Source organism: Cyrtonyx montezumae, unplaced genomic scaffold (assembly GCF_038088225.1).
Source record: "Cyrtonyx montezumae isolate F1298 unplaced genomic scaffold, pur_monq_1.0 scaffold_4, whole genome shotgun sequence".
In the NCBI taxonomy this organism is placed as follows: Eukaryota; Metazoa; Chordata; class Aves; order Galliformes; family Odontophoridae; genus Cyrtonyx; species Cyrtonyx montezumae.
In genome coordinates this window covers 12,904,883-12,925,550 of record NW_027072045.1, presented here as the reverse complement: position 1 = coordinate 12,925,550, position 20,668 = coordinate 12,904,883, and the positions used below count along the sequence as shown (strand labels likewise).

The 20,668-nt window shown below is 39.9% G+C and overlaps 2 protein-coding genes across 5 annotated transcripts; one reads left to right on the top strand and one right to left on the bottom strand.

Annotated features, from left to right (window-relative positions):
- PBLD (phenazine biosynthesis like protein domain containing) lies at positions 1–14,125 on the bottom strand. 2 transcript variants are annotated; one of them, XM_065746331.1, is made up of 9 exons: positions 13,984–14,125; positions 12,732–12,831; positions 11,503–11,601; positions 11,003–11,112; positions 10,826–10,855; positions 10,226–10,314; positions 8,934–9,112; positions 7,482–7,544; positions 1–1,131 (listed from the first exon to the last, which is right to left on the bottom strand). In XM_065746331.1, the coding sequence occupies exons 1-9, from the start codon at positions 14,065–14,067 to the stop codon at positions 1,019–1,021; spliced, it is 867 nt and encodes a 288-aa protein (XP_065602403.1). In that variant the 5' UTR covers positions 14,068–14,125; the 3' UTR covers positions 1–1,018. The 2 variants fall into 2 exon arrangements, with proteins under 2 accessions (XP_065602403.1, XP_065602404.1); XM_065746332.1 differs by lacking the exon at positions 11,503–11,601.
- Positions 14,126–14,269: 144 nt separating this feature from the next.
- On the top strand, positions 14,270–19,419 carry HNRNPH3 (heterogeneous nuclear ribonucleoprotein H3). 3 transcript variants are annotated; one of them, XM_065746315.1, is made up of 10 exons: positions 14,270–14,391; positions 15,175–15,310; positions 15,798–15,936; positions 16,466–16,608; positions 17,010–17,096; positions 17,299–17,414; positions 18,075–18,210; positions 18,446–18,526; positions 18,604–18,690; positions 18,988–19,419. In XM_065746315.1, exons 2-10 carry the CDS (start codon positions 15,193–15,195, stop codon positions 19,062–19,064), a joined length of 984 nt encoding a protein of 327 aa, XP_065602387.1. In that variant the 5' UTR covers positions 14,270–14,391; positions 15,175–15,192; the 3' UTR covers positions 19,065–19,419. The 3 variants fall into 3 exon arrangements, with proteins under 3 accessions (XP_065602387.1, XP_065602386.1, XP_065602390.1); XM_065746314.1 differs by having other exon boundaries at positions 16,466–16,653; XM_065746318.1 differs by having other exon boundaries at positions 16,466–16,653; positions 18,953–19,419.
- Positions 19,420–20,668: the final 1,249 nt, after the last annotated feature.

The following is a 20,668-nucleotide window of genomic DNA, read 5'->3' as shown; positions in this document are numbered from 1 at the left end:
GAACAGTCCACCCAGAGAGGTTGAGGAGTCTGCTTCTCTGGAGGTAATCAAAACTCATGTGGATGCTTTCCTGTGCAACACACTGCAGGGAACCTGCTTTAGGAGGGCACTGGACTAGCTCATCTCCAGAGTACCCTTCCAAATCCTCTGAGTCCATGATTCTATTAAAGAATTAATTCAATGTTTAGGAGAAAAGTTATTTGAAAGGGAAAATAGAACTTGAGCTAGAGTAACTTGGTTACTTAGTGTACTCCTAATTAATCCAGAGGAAGATAAGAACAATAAAGGAAAAAATGACATCTGAAGCAGGATGCTCAAAGAAGAACATCAGAGAATAAACTTCTAATTTCAGAGTAAATCTTCAGTCCTTCAAAAGTAAATGACATTACAGTAAATAATAACATTTTTTTTCCATTTTTTAACAGTCTTGAAGATATCACTATGTCCATCTCTTAAACTTGTTAAAAATGTAAAGTGTTGAATAAGCAGAACTATAAGTCACTGCAATAACCTTCATCTGTGAAAAGTACTGTTCATAAAAAAGAGCTATATCTCTAAACCTTTTGTATTTTCTTCATGTTTTAATTCAAGTAAATTAATGAATATAAGAAACATTACAATACGTGGCAGAGAAAGGAAGCTGACTATAGTCAGTTTGATTGCTTTATCACATAAAGAAGTTTATAAATCAATCCAGAAGGTCAAGTGAATTTTAATGTGGAAATCAGGGAAAAGAGAATTATTTAAGAGCAGAAAAATAAGAGGGCTGTCCTTGGACAATTTCCAAGATCAGTTTACACATGAAGTCCTGAGATGAAAGTGAAGAAAACAATTCCAGGGATCCTCAAGATTAAAAGTGAACATTTTCAAGCAATTTTAAAAATGAGAAAGACAACTCACAGTAAGTAATCAAAGATTTTTGAGGACAGTGGTAGTTCACTGCCTAAAACTAAGATATTATCAACATAATATGGGAAATGTAAAGGCGTGATAGATGAAAATGTTAGTGTCAGCTTCTTCATAAAGTCAAGTTTCCTTTCAATACAACAGCAAATTGCCCCGCAATTTCAACTCTTCCATTATTGTGAAGTGAAATCTTCAATTCTCCTCCACGTCGAGAACACTGAAAAGCTAAATGGGAACAAGAATAACATAAATCCAGAGTTAAAATTCTAGTATTACAAATCATTTTCTAAAAAGTGCATGAAAATTCAAACTAACACGGCCTCTGTCTCCAGAAAGCAAGCAACAACTGGGCAATCCCTGAACCAGGGACAATTTGGGCACACTGTCTTCTCAACTCAAACAATTCTATAATTCTAATCTAAATAACACAGCCCTCTGCTATGGCTACTCTGATGACTCTTCCTCAGCAGCATCCTACCTTGTCATACCAATATACCTTTGCCTAGATGCCAGAATTAATGATTTTGCTTTGTGGGCACTTCTGATCCTATTCAACCTGATCTAGCTGTCAATGTTCCTGTTCATCAAAGGAGAGTTGGACCAGATGGCCTTTGGAGGTCCCTTTCAACTTAAACAATTCTCTGTTCCTGTGATTCTTTAGAGACGAAGATTAACTGAGGGTATATCTCAGACTACATCTTGACATATACAGGGTCTGACAAAAGTGCTATGTAATAGCAAGTAATGAAGGATGGTTCACTGTGATATAATGAACTAAGACTTCTTTGTGTGTGTGGGATAGACCATTTCCCTAGCCAAGAAGGAAGGATAGCATTATCGGCATAAAAACAAAGAACCACTCCACAGGTAGTGAACTAGAACTAGACACTAGGTTCAAAGAACGCATTTGGTTAATGAGTAAATAAAGCTGAAGTAAGCAGCAGAAAAAGTCTGCCAAGAAACAATCATGCTGCTTCAGCTGTCACGAACTGAGACAAAAGTCTCCCAGAGACAGGAACATGTAATTTCACAATTTATATAATCCTGAATGTATCAAATACACTTGGATTAAGTTTAATGATAAAAACCTTCCACTGATAAATAATCACAAATATAATTTTTCTACTGAAACTGTTAATAGTCACATTCAGCTGAGAAGACAATGCTTAGTTAGCATGTGGAGTCTGCAGTCTTGTTTCAGTAGTCCAGTGTTAGTTGCCTAACTACTTGATCAGAGAATGGTCTGGTTAGGACCACATCTAGCAAAAGCTGGAGCTTTGTACCATTCTGGTTTTGTAAAAGGCTGAGAATGGATGACAATCCATTGCTGCTCAGTCACCCTACTTCATGAAATTCCAACTGCCAAAGTTGCTCAAAGCTAAAGGGAATACGACATCCTCATGACATCCTAATTGATAACTGGGTAGAGATTGTATTCAGATCCTGGCAGAGCATGAGATCTCTAACAGATGGTACATAAAACGTACACTGTCAGGCAATTTCTCAGCCATGGATGACAAGAAAGCTCTTAGTAAAACAAGGATATCAGCTTCTCAGACAAAGCAAAGGATCCCAGAACTGTGCAAATAGGAGCTATATGACTGCTATGGACACTTTCCAGTCTTTTTTATTTAAAGAATTACCAGCTGTTGTTTTTAACTTACAAGAGCAGTATATATGTATGAACAAATGCTTTTAAATATAATATTTTGGGCTGTTAATGATCCACACCACACTAAATTTGATGAACTGTTACTGCCAAGTGAAGATACTCAGTTAAACTCTCCCAGTTCTCTGAGATAGCAGATTTAAAGAAAAGAGATAAATTATTTCTAATCTTAGAGGTTGCTGGATTTTATTTTTCCTTCTTTAAAAGAGGAACCAGTGCAGTCTGTTTCATGGCCAGCTTACTAATCTGATTTTGCTCCATTTTGTTTTATTTTTGAAGAAGCCTACAAAATAGAAGGACATTCTGATCTGTAAAAATTATCTACAGTCATTCAATTCAGCACCCTAAATTCCTTTGTGATTACACTGAAATGAAGTTAACAGTATGTACAAACACAACTTCAGCACATTTACATGCAGTGTTGCAGTCAGGAGGCCAGTGACCTCATACCAGTATTAACCCATTGTTTTAAGAAGCCTCTTATTAGATGAGGCCCGTTGAAATGACCATAGGTTACAGAATTTGAGAACTACTGGATTTTATTTGTTATGTCATGTTCCTGATTTGTCATTATCAAGTATTACTCTTGCACAAAATATTGATTTTTGGCCAAAACTCTACTGCCTACAAAAGGATTGACAAAAATTACTTGTCTCAAGCCTTTACTCAGCATCACTTAAGTGAAATTAAGACCACTAAGACTTATCCCAAAAAATAAGGTCAATAAATCTTTTGATTGATAGAGTGAAAGACCTCTACTTTGGCAGAAATGTTGCACTTCTGCATAAATCTGACGTAGCTCAGAGAAAAGAACATATACTAAAAAAGCAGCAAATTCTATCAATCTTTCTTTCCAGTTAATCTCATCATTTAAAAACTGATTATAACTGCAAAACTCTCTACTTTGTGAATCTCTGAACAACCAAAAATGAAAAATAAGTATATATATTATCTTATGAGGCAACTTCTTTAGATAAAAAAAAGTAAGGAGACTAAAAAGTTAAGAGGACCTTAAGTTGAATGAAATCCTGGCAAAAATTTTGAGAGGGTGATCTTACAGTTCAAGTAAAATCTGCTTCCTCTCCTCCTCAAAAAAACTTAAAAGCTATGGTAAGCCTGCTCCGTATTGGTAAGGAATAGAGAAGTCAGAGGCAACAAGAACCACTATTTCCACATATTAATTTAGTTAATTGAAATAAAGAGGTTCAGAAAGATTCCTCCAGCTTTACCGAGCATTCAAAATTGTCCTGAATTAAAACTCTTCTCTTTAACTTGATTTGGAAAATCTTCTACAATCTCTTCGGGTATATTAAATTTTCTTATGCGTGTTCATAAATTACATAAAGTTATAACTGATATGAAAGACATGAAAGACCGTATTCAAATACAATTGCTAAATAGTATAAACACTATATTCACTGGGAATTATGAAAGTCCAACATACCTGATATTATAGATTATCTTTATTTTATATATATATATATATATATATATATATATATATATATATATACACACAATACTACTTCAGAAATTCTTCAAATGAACAAAAGGGTAAGGACTAATAGCAAACTCTCATTTAACACATTTTAAATACGAGTATGTTTATATAGCTCCAGGAAAAATGAGTTAAATATCTCACCTTGTATAAAGACTGGAAAATTCTCTTTGTCATTAATGGGAGTGGTTGCTGCTTGACAGTTTGGTTCAATAAAAATAGGAAGAGAGCCCAGACACAGGATATTATGTCTGATACTTTAACAGAGACTCAGCTGACCTCCTCCTAGAGGTCACAGTATCCAGAAAGATATGATAACAAATTTAATGTTCCTCTTGTTTTTGTATATGATTTCATATCTCCTCTATTTTGGAACTAAAAGATTTTCAATTTTCAATGGAAGAAAACCTTTATTCTTGCCATAAAAGATATTGCAGAAGCACTGCAAAAGTTTCTAAGTAGTCAAAAGATGCTTTTATTTATCTTTGGTGATACCTTATCACCTTCACTAAGTAATCACATCACAATTGGAATTCACTCCAGTAATACCTGATAACCTTCCACGCACATGGAAGGAAAAGTTTTTTCTGAACACATGTAAAAACCACAGGTTGATAAGATGTCACATGAATTTGCTGCCTATGAATCTGTTTTGTATTATTTCCATCATAAAATAATTAAAAAAATAAAAAAAATAAAAAATAAAAGACTGAAGGCATTGATGGCAGCAGTCGTAAGGGATATTTGCTTGTTATGGGAAAAATACTGACAGCTAGCCTGAGAACAAGGCTTGGGAACCAGGAGCACCCCTGGAAAGGCACAGCTGGCTTTTCTGAAGAGTAGCAGAAAGCCTCAGAACTGCAGATATCTTGAAAGATCCACCCTTAGAGGAAAAATGAGCAAGGTAACTGCAAATTATTGACATGAGAAATGGGACAGCAACCTGAGACAGTAGGAATTGGCAACTGCTATTGGCAGCTTTAGCCAAAAGTAAAAGGAAGTGGTGGGGAAAAAGTAAACTGTTGTCAGAGAGAACAGGAAGCCTCGTGCTAGCTGTACTAGTTGTCTCAGGTGACAAAAACTAGCAGCATCTACTGTACCCTCTGGAGAGCTCTTATATCTGTAATATTAATTATATGCTCTTATATCTGTAATATTAAAATCTCTTATTTTCTAAGCAAAATAGAGCATCTCTGAGAACTTTCTGTGCTGCACAAACTTTTCCTTTTCCCAGAGTATTTCCCAAACAAACCAAATCTTTGCTGGGAAAGACCCGAAAAGCCCATGACACAGATCATCTTTGATATGAGACTCTGTCTAATATTCATATGGTCCCACATGTGGAAGTCAATCTCTTCTTAATTAGACCTTCTGAGGTCTATTTGACAGCCATTTCTGGGACTGTTTGATAGCACTTGCTACCAGTAACATTTTAAATATATATGTATATGTAGGCAATCAACTGTAAGAGTATATGTTATTTTACTACTGAGATATTTTTAGTAACCTGTAATTCCAGAATATGTATTTGTTGCTACATTATTTGCTGCTGCTGTATTAATGTTATATATATACAAAATGCATAGTTTCTTATTAAGAATCCATAATAGGTTGATGTACAGCTGCATTACTGATCACAGGTATAATCGTCAGTGATGATTTGTACTCATGTAGTGAAATTTAAGAAACAAACTACAGTATCTTTGTATATGATAGAATTCTACAAACTCACTGTTGTGATCTCCCTCCACCAGCAGGCCAGGAAACCCTTTAGAAAGGCATACTTGCACTAAATATGAAAAAACCTATCTTGTGGTAATATGGGACTTTTTTTTGCTATAAACACTAAAGGAGATGGCTACAGCATGGAGGAGATGGTTAATAGCCTTTGCAGCTTAAGATAGTTTCTCTAAAAGGGTTAAAACACGGTACATATAAAATACATGAAAACATAAAAGTAGAAAATACCATCTAAAAATGCAGACAGAATTTCTGTCTGATTATTTAAAGAAACACTGTCTACAGATGAGATGAAACAGTTTCTGATCTCCATATTACCATCTGAGAAAGTGTCAGATCTTAAGAGAAACAGCAAGTCCATCTGGATACAACACCAAAGACAGCTTCTCCTTTTCAAAAAGCATGGTGTTTTTTTTTCACCCCCCACAGCCTTATGGAAATTATAACAGATCTGTATGCTGTAAATGCAAGTATGAGATCTTCAGAGCAGATTGCTAAACTTTTCCTTCAACTCATGATGGAAAAATCTCAGCCATTGTGGATTACCACATCAAGCTATGGAGGGCTAAGAGATCTTTTAAAGAGCTTATCAGTCTCAAGAAAAGTTCAGTCTCAGATTCATTCAGCTACATATAGGAAAGCTTATATTCAAGGTAGCTGTTCATTTTGAAAGGCATTTACTTTAGGGAACGAGGAATCTTATTAGACTAAGGATCTGATCCCTGTTTTAGACTTAGTGACAAGAATTATGTTTTCAATAACAAGTGCATAAAAGAACAGTATTTCCACCACCACCACCATCACCACCCAGTAAGAGAACCAGAGGCTTACCAGGGTATTTCACACTGCTTCTGCTGTCCCACTCTCCAGCAAAGCAACAGAAACATGAGAATTGAAGAGACACTCGGTTCCTCTCTATCTATCCTTGTCAGGTGTAACTGTTTCTCCCAGCTTTTCTTCCCTCATCATCATCTTTAATATTTGCTTAACAATAAATATGGGATTCACTAAACTACTTTTTATTATGTCCTTTCCTACTACCACGTAAAATATCATCATCATGAGAAAACTAATCTTCATAGAGAAGTAAAATATCGTACCGTAAAGCACATCCTTTAAGTACAATCTGAATGTACCAAATACTACTTTAAATCACGAGTTCCCTGAAGAACTCACTGAATGGATTCATATCGAGTAATTTCCCTCTAAAAATCCCTAAATCAAATAGGATTGTATTTTTTTTCCACCTCATCTTAACATACACATGAATGGAAAGGAGAACACTGTCTAGGAGTTGGACTCTGACCCTTATGGGTCCCACGCAACTCAGGAAATCCTATAATTCTATGACTAAATTGTACTGAGAAGTATACATCATGAATAAGACAACTGATCAGATGAGAAATGATCAATTGATGAGAAAAAATACAAAAGTTGAGACCAAAAACCAAGCAGAGTGTTATGATCCACACACATCAGATTTCCCTACAGGCACGGTGTGTCATGTTGGGACGTAGGAAAGCAGTTTCTTTAAGTATTATCTCTCAGGCAAAATGTTACTATTCGAGTTGAGAAATAGACAAGGTTTTATTACTATATTCTGGACTGTAGTAAAGATGTATTTTTTTTAATAGACAAACAGCTTTGCAAGAAAACAGTTCCTCTTACCGAGCATTTCTTTCTTTCCCAGCTGCTCTGACCAGTAGCTGCTTAAAACAGCATGGGCAGATCCTTAAAAGAAATTGGAACAAAAAGTACAGAATTAGAATCTCTATTTTATAGGGCGATTGTATTCATAATGCAAATGCCATATACAAATTGAATGTCCCATGTGTGTACTTAAGAGTAAAAATGCCTATGATTCTGCAAAGCAGACTGAACTTAATGCTTTATTTAGCATTTCATATATTTACAATCAAGCAGTATTCCTCATCCTCTGACTTCAATGGAAATTTTGCCTAGGGGCTTTGTAATTAGCCTCAGGAATAACAGATAGTACAAATTAAAACATCTGAGCCAAAGTATTGGCTTCTAGTAAACAAGTGAGTTTTCCTAATTACTGAATCTCAAAACATTAAAACTCAGTAACACTATTCACTCCAACAATATGTTATTCAATGAAACAAATAATTATCTACAAGAAAAAAAGAATCAATTTTTGGATATTTTTTAATAGTAGGAACAGGTGGATGGATGTAACTATGTAAAAAGAAAGAACTCCCTCTCCTAATAGTTTTCACAAGCAAAACTCTGTTTTTCTCCCAGTCTTGAACACTGTTAAGTATCAGGAGGTAGCTCGAGATCTTCTGAGATCTTGCTACAGCCTCTGGAAAACCAACTTATTGTATCCCAATGGGCAGATGTCTTAAAACCCTAGAATAGCTTCTCAGGTCCATGTTTTGTCAGTACACATCAGCTGCTACAAGCAAACACATTCTGCTGGGAACTCAGATACGAAGGAAGTGTGATTATTGGGGCTCAGAGACACTAGGACACATAATGGCTACAGAATTACTGCTAAAGAAAGTTAATACAAAGTCATAAGACTGTTAAAAGGATAATTCAACAACACAGTGAAGAGGCTGTTCCTATAGAAGGACTTACAGATTCAAGACAAGCAACTATGAGGTACAGTGACCCAAGAAGAATCTCAAAGGTTCAGAAAACACCTATCACAGAACATAAAAGACGAAGACAGAACTAGAATTTCTGCCTGTAAAAATATAACTCGCTAAATTCATCTCACTCATGGGGCTGAGAACGTGCACAATAAAGAGTCCTTAAACTAGAGGAGATCTCAGCTGAAGCACAGCAAGTATAAAACGACAATAGAAGTGTAGGTGAACTGTACAGCACAGTAGTCTTCTGCTTTTCTCTAATGGTAATACATCTGGAAAAAGTTCTGAAAAATCAGACAGGAATAATTTTCCTGATGACAGCAGGAGGCTGAATTTTTCTGAAGGAGTTCGAAATCAGTAATGAAAGTTTTCCTGCTGCCAACAGAAAACAGTATTTTATTAGAAGAGATACTCTGAAGTATAAAGGCACGTTAATCAAGTTTAATAAGCACCTATAAAGCGAAACAAGGCTGAGTCATTTACCACACATGTGCTCACACACCTGTAACAGGGTCTTCCAGCACGCCGTACCACGGTGCAAAATATCTGGAGTAAAAATCATGGCCTTGGTCTTTTCCATCAGACTTCCCCTTCAGAGTGAGTATGAGTCCTTTCACCTTCCCAGTTTTTTCAGCTGACAGAAAACGTTGTGCACCCACTTGTAGTCCTTCCAGCACAGACCTGGAATTTCATGAGAGAATTTTAATATTCCATATTCTTCATTTTACATGAATTTAAGTTTTGAAAAGCATCAGAAAACACAAAATTGCCTTCTCTGTACTCTCAAAACAGTCACAGTAAAGTGTTGAAAGATCCCTAGCACTGTCCTCCCAATGCCATTTGATATAAGACTGCCCAGAATGTATACTATACTCACAGTGAGCAGGGGGAAGAGAGCAAATCATGCATCTCCTATATACTTACGAAAACAGAGTGCCCAAGAATATAACCTCCCAATATTTGCACTTTCCTTCCAAGAATTTCATCACTACAGAATGCAAAAACCAAGCATTCCACCTACTTTCTCAATAAGCAAACAGCTAATACAACTCAGATCAGAGAACACTTTACAACTATCTCATTTTCTGTGAAGTTGCATGATACCTCCCTAAAAAAATCAGGCTTTGAAAGAGTGAAAATACTGAGTACCCAGCTGAGAATATTTCTTAGTTCCCCGTTGGCTCACTCTGTAACCAGCAGTTAGGCCAAACTTCAACTAAAAACAATTGCAATCGGACCTAATTAAAGAATTCAGGTCTGGACAATATATATACAGATCATACTTAACAATGACATTCAGGTCTTTGAGATTAACAAATGCTGTGAAATGACTTGAATTGGAATTTCCTCTGTAAAGCTACTTATGACGCTGTAAAGTATGTGTAAGCAGATTAGTCAGCCAGGCATACGAATCCACAGCATTCTGTCAGCACGTCCTGTCTCACTAAGTGCACATGCATAGCTATTCAACTTTTGCTTCCTCAACTGAGAAGCAAGACCCCCACTTTCTAGGTCAGACCACTTCTGACACAGAAGATGGGGAAAACACCATCATTAAAACTGTTTCCTATGCCTCCCTTTCTTGAAGGCAGTTTTCAGACTAATCTTGTTTAGCTCTGCCAATTCCGTAAGCTCAAGGGGAAGATTAAAGAAGTATTTAACATGAGAGTTTAAATTTGTATTTTCCATCTCCACCTGTTCCAAAAATAGACAGGTGAGCCTTGTATGTAAAGAGCAGTGGTTAAACAACAGGAATTAATTTCTGCACACTTGCTTCAAAAAAGTATCAGATACCTTTCATAAGCATCACTGAGGCGGACGAGGAGTTTCTTTGTGTCAGGAGAATAACGGAGATCTTGAACAACCATGTCACCAGTGGCAGCCTGGTAAAAAATTAAATTAAAGAAAGGAACAAAAACAGTGTCACTAGAAAATAAAATATTTGCTTGCAATTTTCCTAGAACAACAAAATCCCTGCTAGAATTGGGCTTGTGCAACGTCTTTCATGCGACCCTCCAGATCATACAAGCAAGAAAAGCAAATGCTCTGCTTGCATGGATGGATGCAAGTAGGTGCTAAGAGCTCTGTGTATGTCAACATGGAAAGAAATGCAGGGACTAAGAACAGGGCAAGGACACCAGATTGTCCTCACATTCATACAGCAGGCTGAAAATGCTGTGAAGTATTGACATTCCAGCCTGCAGAAGACAAAGCTTAACTGCAGCACACTGGAGAATTCCATCTCCTGAACTATAGGACTCAAGAGCTTCCAGTTTTGTCAGTCTCTGTCTAGAGTACCTCAAGCACCATGAGGTTACCACTTTTAGCCATTCTAATACACAATTATAGCTCGTTTAAACACATTTCCAAGAGAACATCTTTTGTTGTATTTACCTTTATTAACTCTTCTACTTCCTCAAGTACCTAAAGGACAAAAAATAGAAAAACTGTAGAAAATAGAGTACTTGTGTGTATATATCTATCAAGTAAAGATAGGCAGATAAATATACAAACACACATACAAACATGCACTTGCCTCGAAAGCCTTTCATGAATAAAACTCTGCCTAACCTGTGGGTAGGTTGGGTAAAGTGGTAAGTCCAGCACAATATGGTCTTTCTCTTGTCTTGTTTTCAATTCCCCGCTCAGAGTCACAAAAGTAAGAACTGAGTTTGGGTTTTCTAGAGAGAGACAGAGAACATCACAATAGTGTCTAACATTTGAATTTGAATTAAATTATTATAGCTCTTGGAGTAGCCCAGTATGATCAAAAAAGTTATGCAGCTAAAAATCTAATAACTACAGTAAACTTGTATTGCAAGACAAAATTCCAGCTGACATTTGCATATTCAGCACCACTCTTTAAGAAGAGAGATGGTGAAGCATCAGAACAAGTGCAGACCTCAGACATACAGCCTGACAGCAGCTGGTAAAAGGAAACACCTGATGTATCTATCTTCACACTTGTTCTTTAAGCGTTCCAAAGAGTTAATTGTACAAAAAAAGAGATTTTCTTAATTAGAAACAATCTTTATAACACTACTATAATAACAAATAGCTTGTAAGCCTACTTTTTACGTGAAATAAAACAGCTGCTGAGGCAAGTGTAGCATGACCACAGAGAGGAACTTCATTGGCTGGGGTGAACCATCGAAGTCCAAAGCAGGAACCTTAAAAAGAAAGTTTGTTTTTACATGGAATACGGGTTTGCTCTTTCTTTCCATTTGTTTCTTGATTTTCTATGGATTAATGACATTTCAGTCAATCAAAACACGTTACAATATGTCTCAAAGGCTCCTTAGGACTCTCTTTGTACTCTCTTTTTTGTTCTCAAGTCCCCTCAACAACTGAGTCTACTCCTAATAGAGGAAAACTACTTTGTTGCAAGAGAAAAGAACCTACAGAGCTGACAAAGCTCTCTGTTAGGAAGCATAAAAACAAATCTTGATCCCCATAACTGAAACAAGATATACGAAGAGTTTTGCTGGCATAGTGGAATCTATACCACAGCTACATCAGTCATGAATCATTCTGCTTAAGCCATCAGTTAGCACTGACAAAAGACTTAAGTATTCTAAGCCTTCATTTCACTAAAAATCCTACTCCTACCAGTTGTTTAAAAAGTAAGATCTAAGAGAGAGTATGCTAACACACAGTACCTTAACCTGAAATCAAATGGCAGGCTATAGCCACAGCTGCAAAGTGAGCAGATTCAACAAGCTGATTCAGCTGAAAACCAATCCACCAAGAGATTCTGAATGGCTCCATGCGTAATTTCAGGCTCCTTGGTTTTGCTGGAAACCTTGTTTTCTGCAGTATCACCTCCACAAAGACTTTCTGAAACTTTGTGACAATCTCCAATAAGAGATGGTTTCCTGAACAGCCAAGCCAGATTCTACTCACTTTGCAGTCCGTTGCATGCAGAATAAGCTTTCTGTCTCTCTTCTCCTGCTAGTACAGTAGAATTAACTCGGGAGAGAAGTAGCAGACATAGAAGCATTAAGGTAAGGACCTTTGCATAGCACTTTCAAGAGATTTTCTGTACACAACATGCTTATTTTGCAAAAGGCACTAAAACAAACGATCAGATAGATGAATAATGTTTGTGCACTGTAAAATGGATAGGCTGAACAAATGACTCTATGTGCAAAAGACTTGATATTATTATCGAACGGCACATCACAGCTCCACGATTTTGCTTTTGCTGTCATACTTATCAGCATCATTCCTTATAAATGCCTCCGCAGTTTTTTCCCTATTTTTTTCTAAGAGGCTCTGCAGGGTAAACAGGGCCACTCACTTTTCGTAAAGTCATCTGTAGAATGCAGTTTTCTAATGAAGGCAGTTTCTGAAAGGTTCATTTCTGTCGCGATTCTTTGGTGCAGATCTTCATCCAAGTCCTAACAACCAGATAACAAACCTATTTAGGGGCAGCCCATGAAGAAAGCAGAATCAAACTTCCTTTCAAATCAATTCAGTCATCTCGTTTTTGTTATAATAAAACTGATTCAATTTTATTTCATAATATTTTGAGGGGAAAAAAACACAACAGAAGCCTTGTAGCATAAAATAGGCTAACTAGTTCCCATACCTCACCTGTAAGCTCACTTCTATAATGTGGAGGTTAAAAAAACTAAAGTCAACCATTCTGGGAGAACAAATCTTCCATTCTGATTCAAGTCATGACAAGAACTCGCTACTACCAACCTAAAAAAGCTACAGATCTCCTTTTTAACTCTGAGAAATCCATGCTAGCAGGGGGAATGTTGCAACAGCCAGGGCAATGGCCGCAGCAGTTTATCAGCACTTACTGCTGTACCCTCAACGTTACTCACTGAGCAACAGGAACAACATGCTATGTCAGCAAAAGCTGGAAGGAGAAAATGGACTGAAGGAAGAGAAGTGCAAGGTGTGGTGACAAGGTAAGTTGTTACTTCAGTCTTGTTCTGGTCCCCACGGACTGACCAGGTACGAGGGTCTGGACTATGAAATACTAATGTACAAATGAAAACGTACTGAGTGAGCCTGGTGGAGTTCAGTTCAACCTTGGACAGACCGAACTTTGACCCGCTAACTTCACTTTTTTCCCTTAATAGCCTTAATCCTTTGAACCAATGATCCCATGCTATTGATAGAGAGCAGTTAGTGCATGTGTGGTTCAGGGTGGTTCAGTGTATGTGGCTCAGCGCATGGAGCAGGCCGGTTCCAGGGTGAAATCTACACAGTGAAACTACATCCTGACTTTTCACTTTTTCCTTTAGCTCAGGAAAGCAGTTCTTGCTACAAGAACACCAAATCCGCACAGAGCCCAGCCAACATTGTACTGAACACAGCACTGTATGGAAGTACTGCCATCGTGTGGCACTGCTGCAGCTCGCATCACCGTTCCTGCATTGCTTTCATGAAGCCATCGAGGCTTGGCAATGAACAGAGAGCAGAAGCAGCTCCAAGAGCTCCACGTGCACTCGGAGCCCAGCACAAACCCAAGCAGAACTTCAGACCCTGCGGCCCCTCGTTAAGAGCTCTGTTCGCTTCTCTGTTTTCAGACTTACATTTTCGAGCAGGCAAACTGCCGCGGGGTTTCCTCCAAACGGACTCTTTGAAAAGGCATCAACCGTGAACACGGGGAGCTGCATGGCCGCTGCTCCCCAGCGCCGGCCCACGTGACGCCGGCCCGCCCTGCGTGAGGCGATCCGCGCTCCGTCTGAGGGGGGAGAGGGGGGGGGGCGCGCTGCCCGCTCGCCGCGCATGCGCTGCTGCAGGCAAAGCAGTGGCGCGCACGCTCCGCTGTCGCCCGGGCGGGCTGGAGCGCGCTGCGGATTTCTCGCGATAGCGGCGCGGACGCCATCTTGCCAGCGGAGGTTGCGCAGGGTGCTGCTCGTGGCCGCTCGGAAGCGAGGGGCCGCCTTCCCGCAGCAGCTCCCGCCGGGACGCGTTCAGGAGCGAACGAAGGTCTCCCGGTGAGTGCGGGGGGGGGGGGAAGGGGTTCGAGAGACGGAGGAACGCGCCGCAGCGAGGTCCCCCCAACCCGCGCTGACCCGCACGGTGGGCGCGGAGGCAATGCGCGGCCGGAGCCGGCTCGTGGGGGGTGGGGGGAGGGCGGCATGGCGCCGCAGGTGGGGGAGGGGCGGCGCGGCGGAGCGGCCGCCATTTTGAGCGGCGGAGCCGAGCGAGGTCCCCGAGCCGCCCAGCCCCAACAACGCGCCGCCGGCCGCGCCCGGAGCCAGGTTTGTGCCGCACGGAGCCCGGCGGCCGTTCCGAGGCGGAGAGCTGGCGGTGGGCGCGGGGGGAGGGGCGGCGGGGGGCGGTTCGGGGAGGAGCGGTAAATGGCGGCGGCGCGGGAGGGAGCGCCCCCACCCCCACTGCCCGCAGCCCGTGTTGCGAGCCCGCTTCGCTTCGGGATTAAGGCCTTGGTTCCGGAACGGGGGCGGGGCCGGCACGGCACGGCACACAAAGGAGGCGCCGCGCGCTGTGAGAGACAAAAGGTTACGGCGCGGGAGCGCGCGCTGTGCGCGCCGCCGCAGCGCGGTCCGGGTTCGCCACACGGCTGAGCACGTGCGTGACATCCGAGCAAGATGTGCCCGCGGAACGGGGCAGAACGGCCGTCACGCTGCTGAGCGCTGCTTCACGGCTTCAGAACTGCCGCCGCTATTGTGTGTTGGGCTTCTTTTAGACAGCGGGGGGGGGTCTTACGCGCGTATGGAATCTCAACGTTTCTCTGCTGTTGTTTTTTCTTTTGGTAGCGTTTGATTTAGAGGAAAATGGACTGGAGTGGGAAGCACAACGGGCCCACCGATACGACCAACGATGGGACGGTGGTGCGGCTCCGAGGCCTGCCCTTCGGCTGTAGCAAGGAGGAGATCGTTCAGTTTTTCCAAGGTATCTCTAGTATAGTCAAAGCATATAGGCCGTGTAAGAGATAAGTCGATGCTTTGCAAGCGTGTAACTTGTAATGCCCGTTAGTGGGGTGGAGGGGGGGTTCATTTGAACGTAAATTGCTATCAGGTGTATGCCCTGCTCAGATAATTGATGTAAAGTTGAATACTTAATTTAGTCGAGGCTGTGAATGTATTATGACTACAATGTGTCTGCTAGCGTTTGGAGCGGTTAAATTGCTTGACTGGTAGCTTTATTTTCTTCATGTTAAACTAGGTGGGTGTATGCTGGGGTCGTTAAAAACAAAAACCAAGTATGGCATAAATGTTTAATGAAAGATCGTTGGCTTGTATTGTTGGGTGATGGGGGAACTTAAAAGAGTTCGTTTTCGTTGTTATTGTTTAGATGCTTTAAGTATTTTCTACAGATGGGAATGTTTCAGCCTTTAACACTGTTCCCCTTGATGGGGTTATTTGTCCTTGGGTTAAAGGGTTGGAAATCGTGCCAAATGGGATAACATTGACGCTGGACTACCAGGGGAGAAGCACAGGGGAGGCCTTCGTGCAGTTTGCTTCAAAGGAGATAGCAGAAAATGCTCTGGGGAAACACAAGGAAAGAATAGGGCACAGGTGGGGATGGAGAGTTTGGGATGGTGTTAAATCGTTATTTTTGGGGGTTGTGGGACAGTAATGCTTTTGGGGGGCTGGGGACTATTATATGGAATGGGGGTATTTTAAAGCATTTATATAACTGATCCTAAATTAACTTGGGGGAATGCGGTAGATCGGGGGGGTGGGGGAGACAGTATTACTCTGTGTAGATTGCTAAACGTAGAATGTTGTTTCAGTCGTTTTGTGTAAGGTAATTTGTGCTAAGCGCTGCCATAGCCAGACACTGTTTTTCAACAGTATGTTTCTCATACTGGAAAGACATGTTTTATACTTAATTTGTACAGCTAGAGTTTTCACGTTGTAATTTTTTGCCACTGTAAAGTTTCTTCGATACATTTAAGATTCTTAACGGTTTTGAGGAGGAACTTTTAGTTCTGTGGTATCTGTAGTCATTTTTATCACGTTGTACATTTGGTTGTTTTTTGTAATGTTCAGACAGCTTATACGCGTATTCTTATTTCTACCTTAAAAATCCTCTCTCATTTAGATACATTGAAATCTTCAAAAGTAGTAAGAGTGAAATCAGAGGATTCTCTGACATGCCGAGAAGAATGATGGGACAACAACGGCCTGGACCATATGATAGACCATTAGGAGGAAGAGGGGGTTATTATGGAGCTGGGCGTGGAAGTATGTATGACAGAATGCGTCGAGGAGGTGGTGGATATGACGGTGGTATGTTTATCTAATGATAGAGGTTCTGTTGTCAGTTTCATGTTTCTGACGTCTTTGTCAAGAAATAAAGAAATGGCAGGAGCTTCCTGTTAGGTTTGATGTGTTTCGCCAACAGGAATTTATCTGTAATGTATATTAAAAAATGCAGCTTAGTATTTGAGTAATGAATGTTACTAGAAATGTCTTTTCACTAGAATATCTCAGTTGGATGTGTCAGTTCAGGAGTTGATGTGTAACTTCTTGCAGCAGCACGTGTAGACTCACGCGTGCCCAAAGTCTGAAAGATTGACTTGTGCATTGCTTTGTGATTTCTCAGTAATAACGAAATCGCTCTTTTCTTTCTGTCAACCATATAGGATATGGTGGCTTTGATGATTATGGTGGCTATAATAACTATGGCTATGGAAATGATGGCTATGATGACCGAATGAGAGATGGGAGAGGTAAAAAAAACCAAAACAAACCTCTTTAAATTTGTTCGAGTTGTAAGACATGGTATTTCCAAGGCATAAATAGTTCTGATTTTGTTTTCTTCACTGAATTATTTTGTAAAGGAAGACAGATGGTTGTTGCTGAGGTGGGATTGCTTTTCTCTTTAAAATTAAAAACACAACAAAGTTGTGTTTTTTCACTTTTCTTTCATAGGCATGGGAGGACATGGCTATGGAGCTGCAGATGCAGGTTCAGGTTTCCATGGTGGCGGTCATTTTGTTCACATGAGAGGACTGCCTTTTCGAGCAACAGAAAATGATATTGCAAATGTAAGTAAAATAGCAAAATCAGGCTTTCTAATACCGGGAATTTGCATGTTCTTCTCTTCCCCATTCCAAACTTGGTCATGGCTCTCTGGCGAGTGACTGATAGCTGTCATGCATCTGCTAATTGGAGTCTTAAGTCACTTATGCAAGTTCTACAATACTCGATATGTAGTAGGCAATGTTTTATAAAGGTAATGTTGAGGTTATAAAGGTAAAGGTGAGGTTACTGAAGAAGCCAGCTGAATTACATTTAACATCAGTCCCTGTACTGTTTTTTCTTCAAGGAAGAGAAATTGACAGCTTTTATTTTTTCTTAATTCCATAGATGTTTTTACTTTGAGAGCCATATTTGGCTCGGTTTCTTCAGTGAAGCAAGGATTTTCCTATTCTAGGTGGCATTATATTACAGCATGCCTCTTAAAGAGAGGTGTGCAGGACAAGTATTATTGTTTGCCCCTGTTTTAAAGAGAGCTCAAGCTCTGTAGCTGGAGTTAACTCCATTTGTACGATAGAAACTTTTAAGTACTACTTTAGAAATAAATTTGTGTGATAGGATGAGACAAAATTAATACAGCACTTACAAACATACAAACTATGAGGGCAGCAGAAAACACCTGGTTTGAATTGTAAATTGATTGCTTTTTTCTTTGTTTTTATTCTTAGTTTTTCTCACCACTGAATCCTATAAGAGTTCACATTGATATTGGGGCAGATGGAAGAGCTACAGGCGAGGCAGATGTGGAATTTGTAACACACGAGGATGCAGTAGCTGCTATGTCCAAGGATAAAAATCACATGCGTGAGTGCTACGTTCAAATGAGGGTTTAACTGCATTTCAGTAGGGTGTTCTGTAACTGTAATTGAAGTTACGGTGCTTTAAATATGCTACTACTGGTGGACTTCATGCTGTTGATCAGAACGTTGTGTGGATTTCCAGCTGTTTTGTGCAGGGTGGATTAGATTATTTTTAATCTGTGGGGTTAGTTTTTTATTTTTTTTTAAACGAAATACAAAGTAGATTCTGTTTCCTACAGAACATCGATACATTGAGCTGTTCCTGAATTCAACTGCTGGAGGTGGTTCTGGAATGGGAGGCTATGGCAGAGATGGAATGGGTACGCATCACTTGCAGATGTAGCTTACCTCAGATGTGATGGAGCTCTGAGCTAACAGTGCACCTTCTGCTTTTCAGATCAAGGTTATGGCTCTGTTGGAAGAATGGGAATGGGTAACAATTACAGTGGTGGTTATGGAACTCCTGATGGCCTGGGTGGCTACAGTAAGTAGATATTCTGTTCTAAGTGGGCTTTGTAGACAAAGATGTTACTGCCTCTGTCCAGACAGAGGATTTGGGAGGGTGGGGTTTGTGGGCTGGGAGAAAGGGAGTGACTTAATTGTAAAATCATTGGGGGGGGGGGGTCATGATTTTTGCTATTGTAGCAAATGCTTTTTTAGAGAAATAGAGCTAAAGTATTGTTCTAGTATATCTTCTGCTGCTGAACAGTGTTTTATTACCCATCACATTTTTTTCTTTTTTCAAGGTATGTATACGTGACCTTGTGTCAATTGTTTGCAGGTCGTGGCAGTGGAAATAGTGGAGGATACTATGGGCAAGGCAGTATGGGTGGAGGAGGATGGCGTGGAATATATTGAAGGATAGCCTTGCTTCTACAAAATACCCTGAAGAAACAACAGTCTCTGGTCTACTAGACTTTCTTACAAAATTTTAATTTCTTTTGTATTTTAAGAACTTTATAATGACTGAAGGAATGTGTTTTCACAATATTATTTAGTAAGCAAGAGCTTGTGATGGGAATCTGTTTTCTGTAGGTTTTATTTGTTGCATACTCTGACTTTAAATAAATTTTTATATTCAAACCACTGATGTTGATACTTTTTATACTAGTTACTCCTAAGGATGTATTACATGTTCAAGAATTCAATTGGTTTAAGATGCTGTACTATGGTTCAATAAAGGTGGTTGTACTGTAACTGCTATGAACACTGAGTTCTATGTACTCTTGGTGTAGTGAATGAGTTTAATAAATTCTCTTGTTTAAGGGGAAAAGGGTAGATGGATTAGTTGAGCTTGCTTGGTAGCAATCCTTCCTCTTTTTGATAAGTTGTATGTAACAATTTCTCAACATGGCATTAAGCTCAAGCTGAGGAGGAGCCACAGATTGAACCTCCTTCCCTGTAATAGCAGTGTCAGCTATGCTTTTCAGTTGGTGTGACTGCACAAACGCACAGTTGTAGCACCAAGCTACAGCTGTTGGCTTCCATGCTTTGCTGTATGGCTCTGGCTACTGCATTTCACATTTTAACCTGCCAAGCTGATGCTAATCAAACACTCCCCACTGGGTCAAATCAAGTTGAAGGTACCTTTGCTTTTTTTCCTCCACAACTGCTTTTGGGAAGACTATTATTTGATGCAAGCTAGACCTTTCACACCACCTGTATTTCAACACCACTGAGCTTTTTTTTTTTTCCCTGCACATAGCTATTTGTATTTGTTCAAAACATGGCAGCCATGATATGAATGAGCTTGTTAGAAGCCAGGCATCTCTGAAGTGAAAACAACTGTAAGCCCAATCTCTGTTAAGTGACACAACCCCAGCCACATGGGAAAAAAAGTTTTTGTGCATTTGTGACATGTAAGATGTGTAAGAAGCAATTGTTTGAAGACACTTAACATACCTGATGTGTAATAAGATATTTATTCTTCTGAGCCAGTGTGATCTCTCAACTGCTTTGTCCTCAACGCCTCCCTTAAAATGTCATATGTGATCTTGGGTATTGAAAGTCTGTCACCTGTTTTGCTAGTACTGTGTTATAAATGTAATAAATGTCTTGCTCTGGGAGATAGTAGAATGGAGTTTATTTCACTAGAGAGTGTGTACTTGTGTCAACGTTACTGGAAGCAACAGCTGAAAGGCTCACTGCTACAGAGAGCATTCCAGACAGTGAAATACAGGGGCGTAGGAAGGGGAGCAAAGACGACCTGAAGTCATCGTAGCAGAGATGGTGCAGGGCTCTGTTTTAAGTTGGTGCTTGTGTTCATTAGTAGTACATTTGTAGTACATCTTCTAAAACATACTAAGCATGTGAGAAAAGTTCATCCAGTGGCAGGAAAAAACAGCTTAGGTACAATAGCACTAACATTTCCTCAACTAGACTGCATTATGGTTTCTGAGAAGGAACGCTTCACACTGACTTAAAACTAACATACCTGAGAACAGAGTGGGAGCTGCACTTGA